Source organism: Elgaria multicarinata, chromosome 9 (genome assembly GCF_023053635.1).
Source record: "Elgaria multicarinata webbii isolate HBS135686 ecotype San Diego chromosome 9, rElgMul1.1.pri, whole genome shotgun sequence".
Taxonomy (NCBI): domain Eukaryota; kingdom Metazoa; phylum Chordata; class Lepidosauria; order Squamata; family Anguidae; genus Elgaria; species Elgaria multicarinata.
In genome coordinates, this window is record NC_086179.1 from 32,666,752 (window position 1) to 32,694,455 (window position 27,704).

General features: G+C 39.6%; 1 protein-coding gene across 8 annotated transcripts in view; it reads right to left on the reverse strand.

Moving 5' to 3' along the window:
• RBFOX2 (RNA binding fox-1 homolog 2) overlaps positions 1–27,704 on the reverse strand; it is a 190,578-nt gene that overhangs the window by 141,697 nt on the left and 21,177 nt on the right. For all 8 annotated transcript variants that reach the window (XM_063133470.1, XM_063133471.1, XM_063133466.1 and 5 more), the window contains exon 2: positions 8,514–8,564. In XM_063133470.1, the coding sequence (XP_062989540.1) occupies positions 8,514–8,564 (51 nt within the window). The remainder of the gene's footprint in view (positions 1–8,513; positions 8,565–27,704) is intronic.

The following is a 27,704-nucleotide window of genomic DNA, read 5'->3' on the forward strand; positions in this document are numbered from 1 at the left end:
AGCATGTGTTGGCATGCTATCCAATCCTGGCATGCAGAGCGGTGGAGCAGGGCGCCATTCCCACCCTACAACCCATGAAGTGCAGTAGAAGTGGTAGAATGGGTCCAAGGTTAACTTTGAATTGGGCCGAGGACAGGAAGGCAGTGAAGCTAACAAAATGCTGATGGATTTTCAAAGAACTTATTTAAGTTTCTGCACTACTATTCAAAAGTAGCATCACTTACAACGCATTACTGTAATGTAAACAAGAGATTACCAGAGAAAGGATAACTATAGCCAAGCTATCTTTGTCTACGTAAAGTCAAAACTGGTTTCATCAGTAAAGCCGAGGCCAACTGTGCCTCCAATGACAACACTGGATCAATGAATATTTTCAAACTGTGAACCTGACCCCATCCAGAAGTACAACCCCATCCAGAACTGGCTAAGTACTATACAACCTTGGCAGGTGAACCACTCACTAACTATACCTCCATCTTCTGTGGATAGAATCTCAGTGTAACGGTCATTATCCAGACCATTACTGCATCCAAACACTGATTCAGAACACCCACTGCCTCTTCTGGATTTGATGAAAAAGGGAGCTGGAGCAAACTGTCATCTACACATTGATGACACCTCAGTCCAAATCTGCAGATGACCTCACTCAGCGTTTTCATGTAGATGTTAAACAGCATGGGGGTTGTGATAGAACCCTGCAAAACCCCAAAACAAAATTTCCAAGGGGTTGGACAGAAATTCCTGGAGGAGAAGGCTAGCAATGGCTATCAGTCCTGATGGATATATGCTACCTCCAGTATCTGAGCCAGTAAGTTTACATACAACATGGGTGGGAGGGTGCTGTTGCATTCATGTCCTGTTTGAGGGTTTCTTGTGGGCAGATGATTGGTCACTGTGGGAACAGAATGCTGGACTAGATGGATGTTGGTCTGATCCAGCACAGTTTTTCTTTTATGTTCTTAACAACTTCTGGGCCCAGGTTATTTCTTTTTCATCAATGGCTGAACCACTTCCTTCTACAAAGAAGTTGACACCATTTCTGTCCTCAAGGATGCATGATGGGCAACAAGCATACATGAGGTCAGTGTTATCCACATCTTTGGGCCTCAACAACTGAAAGTCACCCATACAAAGTAACTCATTATAATGCTGATTGAACAGTATAATCCAGTTCATAGTGGACACAAGCATTTTTATCCTCAAATTTTCTTGGTCCCCCAAAATCTCTTCCTAGACCAGATTGCAAAAGGTCCTGAACCACTTGGAACAACTCTACTGGATGGTACTGAAAGGATGCACTGGGAAATGGTGTGTGTGTGTGTGTGTGTGTGTGTGTGTGTGTGTGTGTGTGTGTCTTCTTTATCACTATCACAGGACAGGCTCAAAAGTGAGCTCTAACTAGGATTCAATCAGACTTGTCGTAAGTCTTCCGCCACTTGCTAGTCATCTAGCCATTTCCCAGCTTGCATCATTGCTCTCAGCTCAGATGCATTCCAGGGAGCCACACAAGCTCTGCTCAGCAGGAGAGGGTGCTTAGACACAATCCCTCCTCACAACACATGTTTTTCATCTTGCCTTTACTTTGTAATCTTAATCCTCATTCCTGAGTTTAACCAAGATTTCAATACATGTAATGGCATTTGCCCATCTTCTTCCCTCCCTATTTGTCTTCTCCCCCCACCCCATCAGCGCCAGTTGTTTCCCTGGTCCTTTAGTAACTCTGTAAAGTATCATGTACATTGATGGCATGGTATAAATAAGAACACACACATCCTTAGTCCAAGTGTAGGAACTTAATATATAAAAAGTAACACGAGAACCACCCTACTATTTTTCTTAGAGACTTATCTAGGATGCTCTAGTTCTGCAGGTACCATCTATATCCTGACAAGCCCTAACACTGTTACAAAAATATATTTTCAAAGAAAGGTCATCTACCGCTGCTTGGGCACACATTTCTCCCCAAACTATATTACAAGGGTGTCAATGCTCCAACCTGCAGGCAAAATCTGGCCCATCTGGGGGCCAAATCCACCCCCCAGTGTTCCCTCAGATACCCATGTCCCCTTACCCTGGCCCTACACTCTTTCTCTCAACTGCCAATTGATTGGTGGTTTCCCAGCTTTTGAGCAGTTTTCTCCCATTCTGAAAGGTTGAAATGCCTCTCCTAAGGATTAGTTACTGGCAGCAAAAGCTTTAAGATGAAATATGCTGGTTGTTTTGGCCTCACCCCTTTTGCCTTGAGTCCATCCACCACTGTAATGTGACCAAGAGCTTCTCTAAAACTGAATTCAGCCCTCAGGCTGAAAGAGGTTTGATACCTGTGCAATACCGGATTTTACTTCTTAGGGAAGTTGCAACCTAACAAGTGTCTTCATCCGCTGAATTGTCCTACCAGTAGCAGTAAATAAGATGATACTGTCAATTCCAAATGTTGCAAATCATGAGACATTGGCTTATAAACTGCCACCATTTGCCATCCAATCTTCTCTTTTCCTCAAGAGCCACAAGATTATTATAAAAGCTAAGATTTGTAGGATTCTAATTTTCCAGCCCCAGCACTGAGATGTCATTGCTACTCCGTTACGTGAACCTGCTCAAATACCACCAACCTATATAGAAAATTCATGCAGTGGGGAGGCTGGTAGGAATCACATCTTTCTTTCAGACATAAGACATAGAAAAAGGAGACATTGCTCTTTCCCCTTGGATATCATATTAAGCAATAATCAAACAGGAAGCTACAAGGCAGCTGTCATGAAGATGTCCCTCTATCCTCCCATCTGCCAGGCACCTGGACAAACACATATGTCAGCTACAAGATCCCTTCAGTATTACAACTATGGTATTTCAATGAAGGGCTGTAGACTTTAGACTCATCCCCAGGAGTATTACTGCCACAACTGCTTTTAGATTGCTGGAAGAAAGGCTTTCAGGAGTGATTTCTCTTCACTCTCCCTACACAATTGTTCATATGAATGGCATGACACATGTCCACATGTCAATTATATCTGAGAACTAAGTACAGAGTGTGTGTACAGTTATTTCTGTAGAGCAACTAGAGTGACTTTTCCCTTGAAAGAACTAGTACTGGTCTGATAATGGTAGCTTGTAGGGTTGTGCACATACCTTCTGCCCTGGCCAGCACAAACCAGAAGGGCTTAGAAAATGGCAGTTTCTCTGCCATAGAATCTCTCACCACCACTTTCACATCACTTTGCCAATGTGTTCAAAAATATGACTATACACACACAGAGAGAGACAGAGAGAGAGAGTTCTGCTTAGGAGCAATGGGGAGAATAAATAACTAGATAGAGTTGGAAGGTACCTCAGAGATCTTCTAGTCCAACCCCCTGCTCAATGCAGGTGCTGCGCTGCAGGGTGCATCAAGATCCTGATGTCACATTCATTATTCAATGTATGTCTACAGCAGCCATATACACACATATTGCAGTAGAGGTAGTTGCACCATTGTTGGGAGGCAATTTTGACTTTTCTCAGATACTTTATGAAACACAACAAAAAGGATGATGGTGAGATTTTTTTTGGTGGGGGTGGGGAGAGATAGGTATGCATACCTTAAGCAGTTATAGATCTATAATAATACCTCCAAATATTATCTGTATATAGACAAAAATCTGGGTGTACTTTTCCCCATCTTATGGGTGCAGTATAATAATTTCTTCTTTCATCTTCCCTAGCAGAAGTTAATTTATTTATTTATTTATTTATTTAAGTATTTTTATGCCGCCATTCAGCCAAAAAAGGCTCTCACGGCGGCTTACAAAAGGATTTCTTGACAGTCCCTGTCCACAGGCTTACAATCTAAAAGACATGACACAAAAGGAAAGGGGATTGGGAGGGAGGAGGAGGAGGGGGAAAAGGAAAGCAAATTCAGGCACTATAATCTTAGTTGGAAAGTTCAGCAGTTACAGGGGACAGCAGGAGGGAGGGGGCTCTCAGCTGGAGCTGGACCCAGGCACGGTGGAGAGGTGCCTGGCTGCTGCTTCCTCCCTCACTGGTGGCCTCTGCAGAGACAGTTGGTAGCAGGAGGGAGGGGGCTCTCAGCTGGAGCTGGACCCAGGCACGGTGGAGAGGTGCCTGGCTGCTGCTTCCTCCCTCACTGGTGGCCTCTGCAGAGACAGGTGATAGCAGGAGGGAGGGTGCTCTCAGCTGGAGCTGGACCCAGGCACGGTGGAGAGGTGCCTGGCTGCTGCTTCCTCCCTCACTAACAATAACTCACTTTATTCAGTTGAAGTAGACCTATTCCTCCACCCAAACCCTCAGTCTTTCCATATTCACTAAAGATACTTGTAATAGCTCATCTATTTTTTTGTGCCCATTTCCAAGCGTAATTGCTACCCTGTCACAAAAACACCATTCCTTGGTAGCATATTCCATGCCTCCACCAGTGGTCAGAAAATGGGACGCTATGCTTTGGAAATAGCTTCCAAAAGGAAGAATGTTGTCTTTACCACTGTGTTTTTGTTCATCCCACCCCCATTTAATCCATGCAGACAACTACTCCAGAGCCGAATGTGTTTCTAATACCATTCAAGCCGTTCCTGTGTAATGAGTGCCCTCTTATGGCAAAGAGTAGCCAAAGGCACAAACATGTTCTCGAAATGTGCCATATAGAAGACCATTCAGTACACAATACAGCCACAATGTTTTTCTGGCCATAAAAAGATAAAGGATAAATTTTCCCAAAGCCATTTTCTTTTTACTACCCAATATGCTGACCACCTAGGAGCTATGAGATTTTAGAACTGAAAATTGAATTACTATTTGATCCTCAATCACTCAAAAATTGGTTATTGTCATTTCTCTCTAAACATTTATAGATGAACAGAGAGTTTAAAATGCTTTAGGTTCTTGCTACAGACGAAAGGTTTTCCAACTAAGGGGCATGCACAATATACGAAGAGAGAGAGAGAGAGAAGCCAAGAATGGACACAGAAAGCACCCTCCAAGGCTAAAGAAGTCTGCAAATATCTACCAGCAATTTAAATATTAAGAACAGAAGATGTGAACTATGGACCAGCAATTAGTAAACTGATGGCCCGTTTTAAGTACCAAACTAAACTACACTTTACATTAAGCACCTGCTTCTAACCATATGTACCACTGGCCACTCTCTTTCCTTAGCAAAGTAATTGCAGCGGGCCCAATCCACATCAGGGATGCATGCTGGGTTTTTTAAAAAAAATCCTATCTCCCTTTGCTATTTTCTCTACAATTTTCCACTGGAGCTATGATTTGCAGCAAACAGCAGTTTTCTTCACAAAAGTCCTACATTCAGTATTACCCAACTCTCTATTCTGATTAAAGTAGGGGTGATAAACCACTGACGCTGAAAGGTGTGGCCCTATAATTGAAATAGTAGTTTTATTCCAGAATTTAATTTTAGTCAAAAATTCAGTAACATCTTTTAAAAAATATTTCTTTGGTATTCACTGGATTCTTAATTTTGTTGAAATGTATCCAGGTTTACTTTCCAGATAAGACATTAGCCAGAGCAGTCTTATGATACAAAATTAGATTATAGATCCCATGGCCTCCTCTTTCTTTGATTCCTGCTAGATTCTAGATACAAAGCTATATTTTTCTCCCACCAATGAATTAGGAAACTATGTTTATAATAAAAATTATTGAATAAATACCAAATATGAGTAAAAGTTGTGCAGATTTTTTTAGGACAAAATTCTGAGAAGCAAATGGAAGAAAAAGCACAGGTGATGTTGTTCTTATTCATAATTATGTTTTTATAAGAATTCATTTGAGCTATTGAAGTGCTGCAAGGCAAATAATTACACAGACTGAAGATGATTTAAAGTATTACATCTCTCTCCTTTTGCCTGATAAGAGAGTATGGAGTAAGTCCCATACTTTTACACAAAACAAGTGGAAATAAAAAGTATGTTTCTTATTTTGGATCAGAAATGCACATGTTTTCTCCACTAGAGGGTGTTCAGTTAACAACAAAAGGTGAAAAGATATCACCTACCACAACTTACATCTCACAGGAATGAGCACTGCATATAAGCATTGTGGGATCGGGTGCCTCTCGATTAGAAAGGCTGTGTGGAATTTTGTTCTAGTCCTGCAAAGCCCAAAGGTTTTATAGCCACCAGCCCCTTTTTGGTGCACTCGGGAGTTTTGCTCTTTGGTGAGTAGCTGCATGGGGTTTTACTGCTGGATCAAGTGCCTCCCAACTGCAAATTTCCAGTGCTTTGAAGGTGAAACAGCACCACTCCTCAGGCATAAGGGTTGCAGCAGGACAGTGGGTGGGGGTATGTGAGTCAAATTACACAGAGTAGCTTAATAAGCTACTCACAGTATCTTATTAGCCCATCTGGGTGGCAGGAGATCATGGACTATTTAAAAAATAAGCTACTTTGTGTACCTTATTAACCCATCATGGGCTATCATAACATCCAAACATAGGCATTGTGTTGCAAATTTGCTGCAGTATTTGACAATATTTGCTTTCTAGGTTGAGGAAGGTTAAAAGTTCAGCAGAAGATAGTTTAAGCATCTGGGACAGAGCAGGATAGATAAAGAAAATATGAAAAGTATATAGGCTGCAAAATTCTTTTTTACATTTAAAATGCTACACTTAATTAGAAGGGGGAAAGTTGTAAATTATAATTAAAGAGTCACTAAAGCGGATAGAAATACAAAACCTTTTAAATGCTCTTTGGAAGTGTGGCAATATTCCTCTTTTAACCCCTCTACACATACAGAGGGGTTAAAACAAGAGGAGGTTTTAAATATATTCAGAAAAACCACTATATATTCACTTGTAAAACAGGAAAAGGAGTAATACAACAGAGGTAATTCATAGTAAATTGCCTGTGGTTTGTCAACAATAGAGAGACAGAAAGCTTTTTCAAAATACAGCTACCTTAATTAGCATTTTAGTTGAATACAGAGCTAATCTAACATAGAGACTTGACTACTGCACTCCACCCACATGGCACAGGACCCAGTGATAGATTACATATATTTATCTCTATCCCATCAGATCTCTCCTGTGGCTACCGAGAACTTACTATCATGTTAGGAGCTCCCAATGAGATTAGTTAAAAGCTTTGAAACCTTATTAATGAAAGCTAAGCTTGAAATGAATCCACCTAAGAGCCAAGAGAGACTAAAAGCCTCCCAAGGCCAATCAAAAATCAGACACAGAGAAGACATGAAAAATACTTCGGTATAAAATGGATCAAATAGCTAATTTAAATTTAAAAGTGAAGTTACTTCTGAAGCAAGTACATATATTCCAAAATCTATAGACCAACTTAACTTCCACAAACATGCATACTATCCCCAAGATGTGCCATTATAGTGAAACGGACAAATCACTTCAAAACAGTGATTTATTTAAATTTTGTTCTCCCTGAACACATAGATAATGTCTCAAACAGAAGTATTTGACTTATCCACTATTTTGAAAGACAGAAGACAACGTGTAGCCATTTTTTTATTCTACATTGACCCTGTTCAGATGACAGGCTAGGCCATGGTGATAAACATTTTGAGCTAATCATTATGGCTTAGCGTGTCATGTGAACCATGACTTAGGATGTCATGTGAAAAATTCCTAACCATGGTGGCTACATAACCAAAGTTTAAACACGCTCACTATCCGTTTTCTACAAAAGGGTTAGTGGCCTCACTATAGCTTAGCATATTTTCTGATCAGGCCCACTATCTCAAAAACCACACTACTCTCAAAATACCAAACCCACAATTTTCTTATTGCCAGCCCAAATTTCAACTTGTTATTCCCCACAATTCCCGCACCCAGAGAAAAGAAGTAATGGTCAGGGAAAGGGAGTATCCAGAGCCTGTGACAGATCTACACTGCCAGCAAAGCTACCCACCCCTGGATACCCCCAGGCTTTCATTATTTCAGCAGTATAATTAATGGTAGTGGGGGTGGGATCAGTGTGTTACTGCCATTGTCAAATACTTGGGAGTCATAAATGCTTTCTGATCTACTGTAAATCACCCAGAGATCCATCAGGAGGTCCTAGTCTAGCTTGTGCCCACCCCTGCTCTACAGTTCTCTCTGAAGCCTGAGGGATTTTCCTCATAGGCCAACTGCCTACTTCATTCTTTGGATGTAACTTGTGCCTCCATTTCTACTCCACCTTCTTGCAAGACAGCCCCAATCAGGAAGACATCCCTTTTGCCATAGCAACAGGGTCACTATTCACTTCCACATTCTTTCCCGAGTCTATGGCAGTATTGTTTTCCTGTGTTGGCACCTACCCTCATAAAAGCAAGGCATTGCCCGCTGACAGCCCCTATAATGGTATACTTTCAGTACCCTCAAATTCAAAACCATGCCCCAAGGGAATCTAGGCCAGCTGTTCTCTTTTTTCTAATCATGGCATGGAGTTGCCCTTTACAACAATGAAGTCACAATCCTGATGAAAGCTTATTTATACGATGATAGTAGCCAATATGTAACTATGGTGTTGAAGGCTCACAAAAATTACTCTTACCTGACTGTCTCTTGCTGGGTACACATGATAACTGGAAGTCAGAGGCTCATTCTGAAAGAAAGCAGAGATGATTGATTTTGATAAAAGGAAGGCTAAGAGAAAAAGTATCTGAGGTAGCTGAAAAATAATAGCATATAACAATATGGAAAGAGAACAGGTTAATATCCCTTGTTTTTTTCCTGGCACCTACATTATAGTTTTTCCAACACCAGAAGAAGATCTCATTCTACGAAGCATTTTAGTTCTTTAGTTTTTGTTGTTTTTCATTCTATTTTTAAATCTTTACACTGCTGCTGGTTTTTACTTGGAATAGTTTAAATGGCTTTTTTGTATGCATTATGTTGCATCCTGCTGTGTTTTATGGTTTTAACTGCTGTGAACTGCCCAGAAAGCCTCGACTATTGAGTGGTCTAGAAATGAAATAAATAAATAAATAAATAAATAAATAAATAAATAAATAAATAAAGTAAGTAAGTACCATTTTATATTTAAGGGTCACCAAAAATAAAAAACTCATATGGGAAAAACTGGTCTTTTACTATTTGCTTTTCTGATCAGTGATGTTGTTGTTGTTGTTTTCTTTTTCTTCTGTAAAAGGAAAAGTCCACATTTGGACAGGCTTTCACCATGGATAGGAAATGTGTGACCCTCCAGATGTTGTTGGACTGCAACTTCCATCAGCTCTAGCACCGTAGCCAATAGTGAGGGATGATAGGGGTTGCAGTCCAACAACATCTAGAGGTCCCATATTCCCCATTCCTGCTTTACAGCCTAATTCTTTAGACAGCAGATGAGGAGAGAAATTTGTCCCTGGACTGTACCACCACCTCAGGCTGCAGGTAAGAGCTCACATGACTGAATGCTCCTTCATACAAAGAAAAAATCCCTGCACATTTAAAAAAAAAAATGTGAGGGAGAATTCTCTCCCCCCCCCTTTTTTTTTTTTTTGCAATTAGCAATTTTATTATAGGAATTGTATCAACAGGACAACAAAATGCACAACATCTATAGAATTTAGTATTATAACAAACCAAAGGTTCTTGATACCAAATTAAATTTGAAAATTCAGTGGTTGACATCAAGAACTTTTAGTTTGTTACAATGCTAAATTCTATGTTATGCTTCTTGTATTTCAAAACTATGTATTTATTTATAAATTCACTTTCCAAAAATCAATAAAAGGAAACCACTTAATTTGAGATGTACTAATTTTCTACGTAAAGTTTTCTTGTAGGGAAGGGAACTCCTGATGGACAAACTGTTGGTTTGACAATCATTTCCAAGATATCCAAGCTGAGCTTCAGTGTTTGTTCCAAGTAACATCAAGAAAAGTCTTGCTCATGATTCATTTTAGACATTTGAGCAGTTCAAGAATATGCCTGAACAGAAGTGATTGGAGACGCAAAAAATCCCTCAGCATGTTTATGCAAAAAGAAGACAAGTGGACACTTAAAGGCCATCGTATAGTAATATAAAGCCTAAAGAGTTGTTTTCTGCAAAGAAATGTGCTCTACACTATTCCAGTCTCCCTGCTGCTCAAACTTTAACTCTAATTGAATCTCACTCTCTACAGGGAAGGGGGAAGTTACTGGCAGCAGTGGCATTTCCCCAGGAAGTCTCTGGTGTTGCCAATTTTACAGGTCAGTAACTTGCTGGTGTCTCTTGTTGAATAATTATTCTCTGCAGGATTGGCAATTGTGGGAAACTAAAGGAAGCTGGCTGAGAAACAGTTATAAAGAGTTAAACTCCTAGGACAGTAGCAGAACAATCCTTTTATACCAAATACAGAGAAAATCCCTGTTAATCAGTAGGGGATCCCCAAAGGAAATCAGAAGCAGAAGAGCAAAATCCAGTTCATTGCATACACATAAGAGGAGTTACACAGGAAGAAAGAGGTGAAAAAGGCAAAATTAACCATTTGCACATATAATCCTCCTTGCTCTTTTGGGACAAAACGCCCCTCCTGCATGCACACACGCATGCAGGAAACAGCAAAAAAAAAAAAAAAACAAGTTGCCTTCCATCAGCTATACAACAGTTAACTTCCATTCCCTCTTGGCTCATTCCTGCCAATGCTGAATTGGATTTCTTTTGCTATTACAAGCATGCAAAGAGCCACTTCCTGGGAAATTCAGTTAGAATGCCCTCACCAACAATATGAAATCAAGCTGCCATGGGATATTTCATTGTTTATTTACTGCTACAAGGAATATCTGTGCATCTGAAATCTACTATATAGAAAGGAAAATAGAAAGTAGAGAAATAAAGATTTCACATCTGCCATGTCCATATGATTTTTAAATTCTTGAATGTTAAATGTTTTCTATTATGTTTTATCATGTGTGAATCAACCAGAGAGCTTTCGCTATTGGATGGTATAGAAATGTAATAAATGAATGAATGATTTTATATTGTCTGTACTAAATCATCCACATATTTTTCATTTGAGCATTTGTATATTCCATCATAGTAAGTGCAGAACACTGAAAATGCCTGTGAATCACATATTTTGTTCCTACCTTCTTCTTCCCCCATTCAAGCTTCCTTTGCCAATTTAACAAGATCTGGAGCAGCCTTCTGTAAAACCATGACTGGAAAAGGGACCAGGTTTACACCTGACCATGGATACAATCTATCTGCCCTGCATTTCTCTCAATGGAATACGTACTTGGATGCACATCTCAATGTGGGTAGTTTGGATGTACAATTTGGATGTGTCAGTTAGTGGACATTCTGTTGAAAGCAAAGCAGGATGAATAGACTATATCCAATTTACCACATAGATAGACTAAGTATGCATTCAATTTACCATGCAGGTATCCCTCATTTTGGTGCACAGCAATTTCTTACATTTATGGAAAGTGATAGTACAGTGAATTGTGGCTCACTGGTTTTCAATCTGTATTCCTAGGAGCCATGGGATTCCTCAGAAGCATATCGGAGTTCTCAAGGAGAAGATTCAGAGTCATGAATTAACTTCCCTCAAAGACCACTTGTCTAACTTCAGTGATATTTCCAGGCATTATGTAACTGGAAAAGAACTTTGCATTCTAGGGCTCATCATTTTTTGTTGAGCAACATCATAACAAGACAGGCCTAACCAACACTGAGCATGCATCCTAGAATGGGTCCCAGAATCATCCATAATGGATAGGAGTCCCTCAACAGCCAAAACTGAGGTGAAAGGGGTTCACTGAAGATAGAAAATCTGAAAACCTTTGTCCTAACTACTCCAGTGAAATCAATCGTAAGAACTGTTAAACGTACCACTGCACACTTCCAGACAGGAATATGGATAAACTGCTAGTTCCAGGCTGCACTTTTAGCAGGATGACATCTAACCCACTGAAAATTTAATATGGGAGTGAAAATAGCATAAGCAGTTAGTTGGTCAACTGTCTGCACTCAATCTCTATTTCAGTAAACCAGTACAGAAAACCCTAGGTTAGCAAACTTGAGAAATAAGCCTTCTGGGAAATCAGAATAGATTACTTTTCAGTATCAGCTGCTTCTATTACAAGCTCGTCAGTGCCTATGTCTCCAAAGGGTACAAGTAGATATGGAGGAAGAACAATGGCCATTGTAAAGGGAGATAAGCTGGAAAAACCACTTAATTCATAAAAGCAATAGAAGATACGCCATAAGTCTTTTACTCATCACCACGGACCATTAGGATGGCTTCATATTTATCTTTTGTTACAAGCTAAGTAAATAATAGGGAATCAACCTTGGCAGAGTCTCAGGTCTACAGTGTGAATCTCCATGGAGATTAACCCTCAACTCCACTCTCTGTCCCCATTCCACCCCCACCATACACACAGTACTTAGTCCATTCCCTTCCACAAACCCCCTCCCCTTGACACCAGAAAAAGTAAGTACAGTAGCCCATACAACCACATTAATCACAGATTCATGACAGGATGGGGCAAGAATAGTAACGGAGATCTCGTAACAGAAATCATAGAACTTTACAACAGGTGAGAAGAACCTCAGGCCCAAGGCTCAAGATCAGGCCCTCCCCAGATGGCCCCAACCCTTCCCCAGGGCCCATTTTGTGATTTCCTGACTTTTGTGCAATTCCAACCCCCTTCTAAAAGGTTTGAATGCCTCTCCTTCCTTTACTGAAAGTATGAATTTCGAGCTACAATGTGTTGGTACCATTTCTATTTTTGGCCCCACCCCCCTTTGCCTCTGCCCCTGTTGCCTTCAGCATGATCCACTGTATGGAATGTAGTCCCCAAAAGCTTTTTCAAAATAGAAGTCAGCCCTCAAGCTGAAAAAAGTTTCCCAGCCCTGCTCTACAAAATACAGACAAAGAAGGATAAGCAAGACAGAAGAGTTTTTGGAGCTGAACTTTGGAGAGCTTCAATTTTCACTTGCAGACATGAAAAATAATTGTTTGGGTAGAAACCTTGGTTAGGTGCTAGCATCCCAGTCACTTTTTCTAGCAAAGCAAGACTTTAAATAAGATCAGTCTTATTTAAGCAGTATAGTTCCTAAGTTATACACCTTGATGCCACTACAACAAGGTCAGGAATGCAGGTGCTCTCCCTATAATTCTCTCAATGCTTGGCTATGCTGTACTACCGGAACTATCATGAAAAGTGTCGGACCAAGCAATATATTTTCACAAAGGCTTTTCCCATTGATAGTGGTGGGCAAAGACATTCAAAGAGACTATTCAACCCCTGAATCTCATTATATCCTAAGAAGACTGTGTCTTAATATTATTTAAATACTTTATGACAATTTATTATTATTTAATCCTAAAAGGCTCAGAAGGCAACAACATAATAGTTTAATATATTCTATCTCCGGGCCATGTCCACACAAGGCAAGCAGTAAGGCATTCTCAGTCACTACTCCAGGATAGTGAAGCTCTTTTTACATTGTGGTTTGGCAAACCCAAAGCATTTCCTGAAATACTATAGAAATCTCCAGCATGAGGGAACTTTCCATGACAAAGGCTTTCCTGAGTAGTATGAGCATACAATATTTTTATTCCATATTTTACACTTAGGGAGCCAGGAAACCGCTCTCCCCTCCCCCACTGCCCCTACCCCCTTGTAGCTGGTGCCAGCTAACTCTGCACATTGGCAAAGCGCAGCACGGAGATGGGGGGGAAAGAGGCATTCCAGGAGGAGGGCAGACTGGGCACGTGGGGCCACAAGGTGTCCCCAGCCATCCCCAGCCTCCTTCTCGCCTGATCCCCAAAGCATCCACTATACAGCCAAAATCACCCGTCTAGCTAAAATGCTAAACCCCCAGGTCTTGCGCTTCCTCCTCTTTATAAATTGGACACACGTAAGCCTCCAAGGGTAGAGGCTTACCAGTACCAAGGGCAAGCACCATAAGATTGCACCCTTTGTTTTGTTAATTCCCTCAAACGTTGGCATTCTGTTTGGGAGCAGTGTTTAGAATCATAGAATAGTAGAGTTGGAAGGGGCCTAAAAGGCCATCGAGTCCAACCCCCTGCTCAATGCAGGTAGTTCTCAGCAAGCACTACTTCTAGGATTTATCGACTTAGTTCCAGCAGCACTGGTCTAAAAGCCATCTAAAAGCCATCTCCATAAAGTAAAATGTAACTACCTTGTCACATTTGACCTAATCCAAGCCCTCTATAGGCAACATTTCAGCTACTGTCTCACTCACTTTTCTGTGCATGTACATTCAGATTTTAAAAACACACACCAATAAGTAGGATGCATGTCTACTAGGAGATCCCCAGAATTTTGTTTGTAATCTCTCTTTTGAGAGAGAAGTCACATTCACCCAACTCCATTAAGATTGGTGGGGTAAGTTTTATTCATCTCAGTGATTTCTGTGATAGACCAAATCTCCTCTGCAGAGACAGTGGCTGTGTGTCGGGCAGAAAACATCCTTCCAAAGGACATGCTTTTTTAAAAGAAAAGAAATAAGGGGGGAGGCTGGGATCTTGAAAGAACTATGGATTACTTTTCCTTCAGCGTGCTGCCTCCTGCACTGCTCAGATGCTGCTTCAGAAGACCCCTTCAGGAGATACTTTCAGGGGTTGGAGGGCTGCTGCTAAAAATAGGAGCTGAAAAGCCGCAGTGTGCATGTGGCACTTCAGTTGCCATACAATGTCTCCAGGAGGAGGAGGCAAGATTATACTATGTTCAATATATTCACACAGTATTGCTCTGATACACTATTCAGAGCACAGTCAGTGATTTTCAGAAATAATCTGCAACTTCCTGCATGACTAACTGAACTTGCTCTATTTCTGACAAACATGCCAGTGCTGTACACAGGGATCTGATGACATCACTACTCCCCCCTTCCTTCCTGGAATTCTAAAATATGCTACTCTCCAATTGCACACAGTTCTAATCTCCATGGCAACCTTCACTCCTCCTGGGTGTTTTTTTGGGGGGTGGGGGATAGCCTCAATGAGTAGGATACAAGGCTTCTCAGTCTCCCTAAAAGTGATTCTTCTAGCAGCAACAAGAGCTAAATTTAGTTATTTTTGACTATGGGATCTGTAACAATGGAATATATTTAAAAGCTTTCTCCAAATAAATAAATCTAAAGTCAACAGTGTCATGTCCTCCTTTCCTGATCAGCTGAACAACACGCAAAAGAACTGAATCACAGTGACCACCTCTTAACTCCTGCACACACTTGTTTCTCAGCATGGCTTTGTCTAAATACATATACAGAAAACAGACATTCGTTTGTTTTTGTTTTTTCTTGGATTTTCCACTTAAGCTCACTAAACATCTATGAAAATAAGCCATTAGGAGTTTTGTTACAAGGATACATTTGACTGCAAACTTAAGCACTTTTGTTTAAAGATGTTGTACTAAACTATCATTCATTAATTTATTTCATTGCCATGTTGCCCAATACCCAAAGATCTCTAGGCGAATCACAAAAATTAAAACCCAAAATGCAGCATAATTAAAAACTTAATATAAAATCTTTAACGTACAAAAAAACACAATTTGAAACAGCTAAAAACAGTTAATGATACAATACTAGGACCTGATGAAACATCTAACAATGAAAGCCTCATATGCCATCAAATGCCTGGGAATAGAATGAAGTCCTAACCTGGGCCTGAAAAAATGTCAATATTGGTGCTACACAGGCTTCAGCAGGGCCTTCTCCCTTGTTGCCATCTTGAGTCTTCCTTGAAGAAAACACTTGGTGGACTTTAGATGTTGATCATAGTGTACGGGTAAGTTTATATTAGGAGAGGCACTCTGTTAAGTATTGTGGTCCTAAGCTATGTAAGGCTTTATAGGTTAAAACCAGCACTAAGGATTGGGCTCAGAAATGTAGAGGAAGCCTATGCATGCAAGCCAGAATTAGTGTTATATGCTCAGACCTTCTAGTCTCTGCTATCAATCTTGCTGCAATAGTTTGCACCAGCTGTAGCTTCCAAACTGTCTTCAAAGGCAGCCCCATGAAGAGCAAACTGCAGTAATTAACTTGGAGGTTACCAGAGCATAGACTACTGAAGTCAGGTTAGTTAGAAGAAGAAAGCACTCTGTGCTGCTGGGGCCATCTGAGCCTCAGGTGACAATGAAGAATTCAAGAGAGTCCCCTATGATCCTGATCCTTCAGTGGGAGCGCAACTCCATCCAGAACAGGCTGAACACTATTCATCAGAAAAACCACCCATTGATAGCATCTCAGTCTTGTCTCAAAGGATCTTGAGTTTATTAGCTCTCACCCAGCCCATTGTCCCAGTGAGGCATCAATCTAGCACATCTACAGACTCACCTGATGAAGAATGAAGATGAAACTACAAAATAGAGTTGCGCGTCATCAGCATACTCCAATCTCACTCCAAAACTCCAGTTGCCCCCAATCAACAGTTTTATGTAGATGTTAAATAGCATGGGAAACAAAAATGATTCTTGTGGAATCCCATGCTAGAGTATCCACAGTGCCAAGCAATATCCCTTAGCACCACCTTCTGGAATGAGTCATCCAAGTAGGAGCAAAACCAGACACTGCAGAAGGATGGCACAGTCGATACTAATGAAAGCCACTGAGGGATCAAGAAGGAATAATAGGGTCACATTTCACACATCTCTCTCCCTATACAGGTGAACATACAGGATAACCAAAGCTGCATGTAGGCCAAAACCCAGCTTGAAACTTGAATGAAATGGATCCAGATAATTGATCTCATCCAAGAGCATCTCAAGTTGTTCTGTCAACAACCCAGTCAAAGAACTTTCCCAGTAAAGGAACATTAGCCTACAGCCTAAAGTTGTTAAAATGTTCCAGTTAGTTCCAGGGAGGATTTCTTCAGAATTTAGAACCAAGGTATTCCCTTCCTAGAAATAACAAAATGAACATACAAAATACAAAGCTCATATTAATATATTCCCATTCAATACTAAAGTAGAGGGGTTGTTGTGAATTTTCTATATATAAAAGAGGTAAATTACACAGTGCCTTGGGATTCCAATTTAGCAATATGGTTGCTGCTCAAATCATGAGATGACAAAATAAACACACCCTATAGCTGAATCACATGCTGTAATTCAGTTGAGTAGTGAATCCCAAGGCTTTGATTAATGGACAATGCATCAACTGTAACTAAAGAGGTCAAAGGTGTAAGAGAGAGAAAGAGTAGAGTAAAATATTAAGAGACAACCAGATGCGTTTTCAATTTACAAGATAGAATACCAGCTCTGGGATTTTGCCTATCTAATGAGATAGCAAAACACCCAGGAGAAACTGATGAACAAAAATAGCTTTCTGTTCATATCAGTAATTTGGAACAGTTTACCAGGCAAAGCATGTCAAACATGCATAGCTGCTAAGGGAATTCTGCAAGATAAAGAAAACAGAAAAAACATATGGTTTTCATCATCAGGCAAGATGCCACAAAAATGGGGGTGGGGGTGGGGTTGATGGTCTTTGGCCCACAGGATAGATTTCTGGATTGAAAACTGGATATACTATACCAGACACTCTCTCATTTCTTTACACTGTCAGCATGTCTGGTTACCACACAAAAAAGGATACTGCTTTCAACTTGAAGTGTTACAATTTTTTCAATGTATTGCATATACGAACCTGACAATTTTTTAGTTTTATATCATACTTTACATAGCTTTTCCCACAAAAGGGGACGACATATAATTGATTATATGCAGAGAACTCACAACATACAGTGCTCTCTTAATCTAATTTTAAAAGCAAACTGGAAGAATACCCCCAGAGCCAGTCGCTGAACATACCTTGGCCTCCACCTAACTCTGAAGTCATCTTTCAATATCTACCACAGTTTACTCTAGCTTCCAGAGTTTCCAGAAACTTGCCCACTCAACCAAATAAACAAATATTTTGGCAGATTTCTAGTGCTAGTGAGCTGGTTGTTCCTTTTTAAATGAGTGGAATAAAAGGAAAGATGAGATGCAAATTGCAAGAGGCAAATTACTAGAAAATATAACTTTTTATATTTAAAAAGACAAGAAAAAAGACAAGAAAAAAAAGACAAGCAACATAGTAGGATGACTCTAAATTCTGAATTTAAAAAGAGAAAAAGAAAACAATTTGTACATAACATGGCATTAACAACAGCTGCTGTCTTCCTCTCATGGCAGCAGGCAAAGTAATCCTACCACCCCAAAAAAAATTTTTAAAAAAATTAAGATGAGGAGACATTTCTGGGGCATTGTGGAGTGAAAAAGAGAATAGAGTAGGAAGTACAAACTGAAGACTAGTTTCTTCATGGAGAGTCACAGACATGGCAACAAATTAAATAAGCAGAGTTTGAGGCTTCTATTTTATTACTGTTACAGCACAGTGCTATATATGTCTTCTCAGAAGGAAGGCCGATTGAGTTTAATGGATCTTACTCCCAGGTAAGTGGGTATAGGACTGCAATCTTATTTTCGTGTTTGCCTGCTCCCATCTCACCATATCTGAAGATTTGTTCCTCACACAAGCTGGGAATATTTCCACTTATCAAGTGCTGGTCATTCTGACTTGGGCTAATCTAAAATACTTAAATCTACCTGCATGCCCTTCAGACGTTCTCCCTATCTCCTGGGAGCCACATACCCATAAGCAGCTCCCACATAGCTAGGAGAAAGTTTAATTGACCCAACCACATGGAGAGGACCACATGATGGAAGTCTGTCTCCTAGAGTTGTCATGGGAAAGACCCACATGACTGGGCCCAATCTACACGACTGGATCATTTAAATATTCTCCCAGCTGCGTGGAAGCTGCTTATGGATATGTGGCTCCCAGGAGATGGGGGGAATGTCTAAAGCAGCTCCCACGTTGGAGAATACGAAAGGGCAGTTTCCATTTGCAGACTAATCGTTGTCCCCAAATAGTCTACACAAACTGAACTTTACATCAAGTACCATAATAACCTTTTCAGCTAAGTAATAGTTTTACGAATACATCAAACTAAGCCCCCACCTATAAAAAACAGTGAAGAACTAGACTAAAGCACTGTAAAGAAATGAATATCTCTGAGCACAGGAAAGAGGAGAAAGGCTTCATGAGAGTTCCAGCAGCAACGGCTGGCTTTGATTACTTTTCTTTTGATTGTGAGGCTGCACAGGAAACGCTCAGGAGGCCCACTCAGTCAGCGCCACCCTACACACACTGGCAAGCTTTGTGTTCTAGCAGCAACATCTGGAATCTGTTAAAACCAAACAGCTTTCAGACCCTTCCCCAAAACCACTAATTCTTTAAAGACCACTATGCCTGGCCCTCTCCATTCCCTCCTGGAAAGCTGCTCTCCTTGCAGCTCCAAACAAAGGAGTCTGTGACAGAAAACCACACCCTACGCTGTTTGAGTAGTTCAATGGCCCTCAGTTTGCAAGGCTTGCCAGGGTATTTTAACACAAGAGGAAAAAGCAAATGACAGCTAGCTAGCTAGCTACTTTCTTTTAGTGAAACCACTGTCTTTTCATTTGCAACTTTTCCTTCCTTCTTCCTTAGCAAACAAAGGTCACATACCCCTGAACATTTATTTCACAGAGTAAAGCATCCTTCCTTACACCAAAAGCTGCATAGTTACAGGCTTTACAACACTTCCACTCTCACAACCATGTTATTTTATCTTGAAATACTTCATGCACATTGGAAAGTAGAGACTTAGTCTTCTTCATATAGACACACACAAACCCATTAGCTTCCACACTCATTGCATCTATTCCCCTTAAATCAGGTTTAGAGAAGTTTACAGAAAACCTACACACAACTAGGGCAGCCAGAAAGAAGCATGGTAGTAAGAGCCAATGAAAATGTGGGGCAACACCCCAGAATTTATTTATTTATTGTTAGTTGTTAAGACTTCTTTGTAAGCACAGCCAAGAGTCTGAGTCAAAGCTCTAGAAAGTTGAACTTTACTTCAACTATTTATTTCTTCCATTCCACACAGACACGTCACAGTTTTTCCTTCTAGTATGCAAAAGCTTGATCTCAATTATGTAGAAATAGGGCACACTACTGATTACCTGAGTTGTGAGCTTTCGATTGACTCCAATTCTATCTTATATAATTGCATTCATGAACTGTTGTGAACCACCCAGAGAGCTTTGCCTTGAGCAGTATAGAAATGAAATCAATAATAATATAATAATAATGATAATCCAAACTGTCAATTATTAATTCTGTTTCTTTAAAATCTTTTAAAGATATTTTATAAAACCTTGATATGCATCTTAGCAAAAGGGCAGAAATCCACAAGTGCTCTCAACAGCTTGCCACTGGAAAACTCAAGATACATGTTACCTTTGCTTCCTCATCTTACAAAACAAAACAAAACTCTTGAGGTAAAAGATGTGTAAAATGTAGAAATATGTTCCATAATAATGATTATAAAGTTACCTGGCAGAGGTGAAAAGGTTACCTCTAACTGAGGTTAATTACTTTGTGACTATGGCCTGGCTGCCAACTGCCAGTAAATCTGTTATTGTTGTTACCAAAGAATCTGTTTTGACATTACTGGTTCACAGTTAGACCTGTCAGCTTATATAGTAGATAGGAGGATTTAAAAGGGCAAGTTTTGATAGGTCATTTACAAGTATTCAATTGCCTCTCATTGGCCTATAGTTATAGGCCACCAAGCTGGCAGATATTGAGGAATTGTATGTCACTGGTCAGAGAACCCTGATTGAAACTGTATAAAATGGGAGTTCTGCTCTGTCAAAGATCAGTTGGAACAGTGTAGTCTGTTCGTCAGTGGAGACAACAGCTGGAGAGAGCAGAAGAACAGCTGGAGAGGAAGAGGACTAGCTGAATAAATGGGAGACAGAAGTTGTGAGAGCTAGCCAGGAGATGATTCTCCAAGATAGCTTCTGGCCAGAGTGACAACAGAAAGAAGTTGGCCTCCAGAAGCAAGAAAACTTCAGAGAAGGCAATTGTGATATCATGGCTATATTCTGGTCCTCAAGTAACAGAGAAAAAGGAAGATTTCAGAAGACGCTGAAGTAAGCCTACTAGAGAAAGAGCACCACTCTTGAGAAGCTAATGGTCCAGTGTGAGTGACAGCTGAGGGACTACGCTCAACATGGTATCCTCTCAGTGAGTCCATGACCTGAGAGAGAACATTAAGTTCTCTCCTCAGTACCATACTAGGAGAGCTAAGCAAGGTGGTATTAAGGAAAGAGTAAATGGCATATGAGTTTTATTTTGGGAAATCAACTTATTTAAGGAGATCATAGCTTCCTTAAAGGCATAGGCCTCAACTTATTGGTAACATATAATCTTATATTAGTAAGTAAATTAGGTTTTATTTAAAAACAAATAAATAACAGTTGTTCTTTTAAAAATCTGTCTGTTCATCCCTAAAGCCTGGTACCATGCTACTGTAATACTGATGGTGTATTAAGGGGAAGGTTTTATTAGAATTTTATGATGGCAGTGGAATTTAAGGAATAAACAATTAAAGTGCTGAAGTATGGATTGGTATTTAGATCCATCACAGTTTGGGAAAATTTAATGTGACAGAAGCCCACTGATATTTTCACCATATCTGGTGTCCTAGCAATGGAATTTAAGAAAGCCAATCACCATTTTCCCATTTTGTGTTAGTGATGGGATGCAAGTGACTAATTTCCCACACATCCAGACACATTATTTGTTGCTCTTCCTTATGCTCCACATTACCTCCATCTTACAAATAAGAGACCAACCAGATACACAAAGTGCTCACAATGTTTTTTATACTCTTCTTTATACTGGAAATATGACAACATCATCAAGACAAATGTGCAAAGCAAGCAGAATAAAATTCTCAAAATGAAAAGACTAGGTTATCAACAGAACCCATGACCTTACTTAGATCTTGTCAAACTCACCCTTTATATTTCCACAATTAATTAGTGGTAGAGCCAGGTGCACCTAAGAGAAAATGGCCATTTTCATCAATTAAAGGCATTGACATTTGGGAGTTTGTTGCCAAGTCACCATCCAAAGAGATTCAAAAGGAACTGATGTTGCCAATTCTCTATAGGTTTTCAGAGACAAATTGGTACTTTGTGCTATATCCATATGTGTCCATGGAAAATATCTGAAAAATACATCACAGCCAGAAATAGTTCTGAACATTATAGGAATAAGATCTTATGACCAGCTGAGGTATTCATGGGTTTCTAGGAAACTTATCCTATAGCAAAGGAATCTTTCTTAATGACAGCAATCAACCAATCCTAAATTTAGGTTGTGGGGAGCTACAAAGCTGTAAATTTGTAGTGTTTTTAATTCTTATTGAGCCTGTTTTAAATGATGAATAACCAATGCAGACAATTTCATTCCATTGTTCCTGCAACCAATGGCACCTCCTATGTGAGGTTGTGTATTGACATGGCTTCTACAATGCAGTCATGTTCTATCACAGTGCATGATTTATTATCTGTCTTGATTACAGACCCAGATAGCAGCCTTTTTTCTTCATCATATTGCTGGAGGCTTTCTAAAGTCTACAGTATTCTATGCCTGTAGTATTCCACAAGTTCTCGAATTTGTAACTATCACAAGCTATAAACCCATGCCACATGCTTTTGATGCTGACCTTACAAGCTTACTCTCATAATTAAGATTACAACAGACAACAATCTGTGGCAAGAGAGCTCTGAAAAAGTAAACTGGATAAATTCATCATGTATAAAATCTTCCCAGATATTCCAATATATTTTTCATTCTTTTCAGTAGGATTTCAAAGGGAAAGCACAACCTGGGATTTAGACTCAAACAGCTTTTAATCCAACCAGTATTCTGAACCAGTAACCAGATATTTATATTCACAGTTTAATTCCAGTGCATGTTCAACAAAGGTTTTCAAGAAAGATTTGGTTCAAGTAAAAAAATAAAAAAGGAATCATTATGGTTCAGACTTTTTTAAAATTCAAGTTTGATAAGACTTCCTGAAATATTATCAACTCTATTATATTTTTCTTATATAGCCATCATATTCCTGTAAGATTTCATTCCATTCCATATTCAGTTTGACATGAAAGGATTGTACCTAACTTTTTTTTCTTTTCTTTCTCGAAATCACTTTCTCTAACAGGTCCCATGCCCTTGGGATCTAAAAGAACTTTTTACAAGCCTTTAAATAAGATTTTAGAATTGCAGCACCTGAACAGAAGAAATGGAATCAGTCATTCGTATTAAAAGATCATACAAGTATAGCCCTGGAGATCAGAGCCTCCATTATTGGGGAAATGTCTCAGCCTTTCAGGTGATTTTTTTTTAATTACTGCCCCCCAAAAGCCATCATTATTATAGAAAGCAAACACTGAATCCATCATTAAACTGGCTACTCAGGCTACACAGTTACACCAGGCTCCTGTAGAATTCCAAACCAATTTGAAATATGCCACAATTTTGATACAAGGCAATTCCTGTGTGAATTTTAAACACAATAGGAAACAATTTATCTGCTCTAACACAGAGATGCTTAAACTTACAGATTACTATTTATATTGTATGATCTTTGAGGACCAACCATCATGGTGGCTGGGTGGGTGATTGTTCAAAAGGGCTTCAGTTCAGCTGTATCACACGATGGAGGGAAAGAAGATATATGATTGGAAAGAGCATCCAGGAACCTAGCAACGCTTATGTCACTGAGTTGTCAGTAATCTCTGGCTTGAATCTCTTGCTTTTGTCTTATATGAGTTAAGCCAACTCAAGGATGTGTCCAAGTTACAATTTGGTGTCCACCACTGTTTGGTCTGGTAAAGATCTTCAGTATCTTTCTCTTTTCTTCTTTCTTCCTTTTATGCATTTTTTTCTGTAATGTTATACGGATGACAGTTTAAAAATCATTGGGCCAATATTATACAAAATAGTGCAAACAAAACTGGGGTAAAAATAGTTCACCAGAAGGTATTTTACATGATGCAACTGGTGGGAAAGTATTATTCTGTGAAAGGACAGCCACAAATACCTTCTTACTTCATTTTTACAACCAAATAGCAAGACTTCTGACACATTTTTTTAGCACACAGTGACTGTGTTCAGACAACACAATAACCAATGGTAGTTTAGTCAATGGTTGGTTATTTAACCCACCAACGGTTATCATGTTGTGTGGAGAAGTTTTTAACCAATGGTTGGTTATTTGGCTGAAATAACCAATGCAAATAACCAACGCTGTGCAGAGTTGGCTATTTGAACCACCATTGGTTATTGTGTTATGTGGAGGGCACCTTTAGTTGTTTTGTCAGCCACAGAGTTGCAAGGCAAGAGCAGTCAAGGTGGTGGCTGCCACTCTAGTCCAGCTGGCAGGATAGATTTTTGGCAGTAATGGCTGATGGGATGCTAGCAGGAGGACTGAGGGCGGAGAGAGGATGGGGATGAGTGAGTCAACTCAGTACGACTAATAGTCAACTCAAATCTGATCCTAATCCACACCATGGTTATTATAATTTTGTGTGGGGAGTACTCCTTACATAAACAACTGTCGAGTTGATTATTACCCCACAGTTGACTACTGTGTTGTCTGAACACAGCCTTTGTAACTATCACTTTGTCAGGTGGTCAAAGAAGGCTGAGATCTTGAATAAGGCTGGTCAGTGCAAAAACACAAGAAGCTCTGCTTTCTGTTATCTAGTATTTTCATTTGTTGAAAAAATATGAGCTACAAACAATTGGAAGAAAAAAAGTCCTTATACGTATAATACTTAAACTGACCAACAACCTGCCACCTTTCCCAATTCTCAAAGCTCACAAAACACTGTCCCTAAAGATACAAATGCAATCATCTGTGCCACAGCCTGGCAAAATGCCCCAAAGCCACAGTGGAAATTTAATATGAACAGCAAGCTGATTAGTGAATAATTCAGATGCCCCAATTCTCTTGCAGGCATTGTTAGTCATTGTTAGGAGAAGCTAACACCCAATATTTACTAACTTTATTTACCTCCTGACAATATATGGCCAGGGACTGAAACACTGCCACACTGTGAATGTGTGTGCTGTTTTGAAAGGCAGAATAAAAACCTCTCCACAAAAATACAAGCTCACTTCAGCCATTCTTAATGGGGACATATTTTGGAAAAATGAAGTTGCTTACTTCTGATATTTGTTTTCTAAGCACGCCATTTGGAAAAATATATTCGGGGCAGGGGTGGGCTACATGGTCAGCTGAATTTCAAAATCTCTCTGCAAGCGATCAGTTCAAACCTCTGGTAAGAGTGATCTGTCCCTCCCCTGACAGCAAGGTGGGGGGTGTTAGAGAGAGAGAGAGAGAGAGAGAGAGAGAGAGTTGATGGCTGGAGTTCATGGATGTTGAAGTCCAAAACACCTGGAGGGCACCACGCTGGCGAAGAGTAGCAGTATAAACAACAAAGATATCTATACATCTAATGAAGAGGGCAGTGTCCATGAAAACTTATGCCAGAATAAATGTGTTAAGTCTTTAAGTCAATTGAGACCATTTCTTGTTTTTGCTGCAACAGGCTATCATGGCTATCCCCTGGAAACTGGGATAGGAGGACTTTGATGTGCAAGTATTCTTTATATATACAGGACATTTATTCCCCCTACACTCCCAAAACAAACTGTACCAACATGTATAAATCTTTCCTAATGATCTGACTTCTTATATATGGTAAACTCTGTCTAGTCTACAATGCAAATTCAACCTTTTACCTTTGACTTTCTTGTTCAGTTGATTCAGAATAAATGTTTGCTGCTGTTGTGTGAATTCTGCCCTCTGGGTTCCTTTAGTGACTCATCCAAATCCACAGAAGCTCTAAACAGACTTACTTTTTAAATTCAATGATACTGAAATAGGAACACGTGGATGCAAACACTATATTTAGAATATTATGCATTCCCCTCTCTCTCAAAAATAGTCAAAGAATTTAAAATAAGCCTCTTTACTTCCTCCTTACTTCCTCAGTCTAGTGATCATATCTAGTATCCTCAACATCTCAGAACCATGTCATTTCAGCTAGGGCAGGTGTATGCATGAACAGCATTTCTAATAAAATGTAAAATGCAATGCTTGTTCCCCACATGCTGAGCCAATGCTGGCAGCCCACATATCCTCTGGGCTGGAATTCTTCACACACACATTACAACCACAGTGACAATTCAATTCAACTTAATGATTCATTGATGAGTATATAAAACCAGTGTGACACTAAGCCTACGCCAGTGATCTAGCATTCCTATTTCTCTGCCTGTCAAAGTACAAGCCACTCTTCCGTGCCTTCTTGTGCATGCAAGTGAACACACGCATACAGAATCCTTCTCTAGTTTTAGTCTGAAATGTATAAGGTGAGAGAATCGCTCCTGAAGATAAGAGAGACTAAATTAAAATGTTCACTCTCCATCTTCATAGCCTTCACAAATAACATGCTGAAAGGGCAATGCAACTGGGACACAGGTGTTCAGCACACAAAGTTTCCTCCAAGGGCTGAAAGGATTTAGGTTACAGTTCATTGGAACAGTACTCAAAATTTCATCTTGCAACCACAAATAAATCTTTGTAAAACAAGCCTGTGGAAATAAGCTTCCCTACCTACCTCAGGTATTTCCTCTGTTTCTGTTGTAGCAAACACAACCCGAGTTCACAAATTCAAACAGTAGAATGGGTTGAGCATGGAACAAGGTAGAGTAATGGTTCTTTCAGATGAAAAGATTGAAATGCATTTTTAAAAGCCAAATACAAAATAGATATTTTGTCAGATTTATCTGAACAACTTAACTAATTTATTTAATAAACTTATTCTCCACTATCAATATAAATATTTCCAGGGCAACTCACAAAACAAAAATATAAAAACTAAATAGTACATAACATCTGAAAATAGCAATAAAACCAGAAACAGATAAGATAAAAATACAACAAATAAACATAACAACAAAACATAATCCAGTTCAAAGGACTAAAAGAATTAAAAGATCTTTACCTGATGCTGAAATAATATCTAAGTTGGCACCAGAGGGAGCAATTACATAAATGGGTCATCACAGTTGAAAAGGCTCCCTCCCCATTCACCCGCAGTCTCATCTCAGAGGGCCTCCAATGAAGGCTTCATTGCCTGGGCAGGTTGATGTGGTTTCTACTACAAGATAATTACCAACCAAAGTAAAGGACTTGTTGTTACAACTTGAGTGATCGGTCCCTACTGAAGGAGAAGATATGTGAATCTTAGATGCCTTCTTTTGTCAAGAAGCATCCCAATCCTCAGCCAAAAAAAGACTCCCAGAACAGTTTACAATCAACCAGCAAAAAGACTTAAGCTCAACAGTTATTTTGGAGAAGGCAACAAAATTAATATAGAGTTATCACCACCTTCTGCTGTATCATCACATCCAAAGAAAGATAAATGGGTTCATCAAGCATATTTTATGTAAGTCATCAGGACAAATAAGGACTATAAAGCCATCCTATGATTTCACTTGTAACAAAGGTGGTTTTCCTACAGTGTATTCCCATCATGTCTGTGAATCTATTACACTAGTGTTTATCTACATGTTCGTCTTGTTCAAAATGTGTGTCTCTGTAGCAATGCAATCTGTGGCAGGGATATTCTATTAGCCTTGTATTTGCTTTTCTAAATTATCAGTTAATAAACTATGGAATCTCCCTTGTCAAACAGCTAAGGATTGTATTTCTGGTCTGAAAGAGCATCCTCTTTTATTCACTAAGTGGTAAAACACTATGCCAAAACTCCATATAGATCTCAGACGAAAAGACTGCTATTAATGATTTCAACTGCC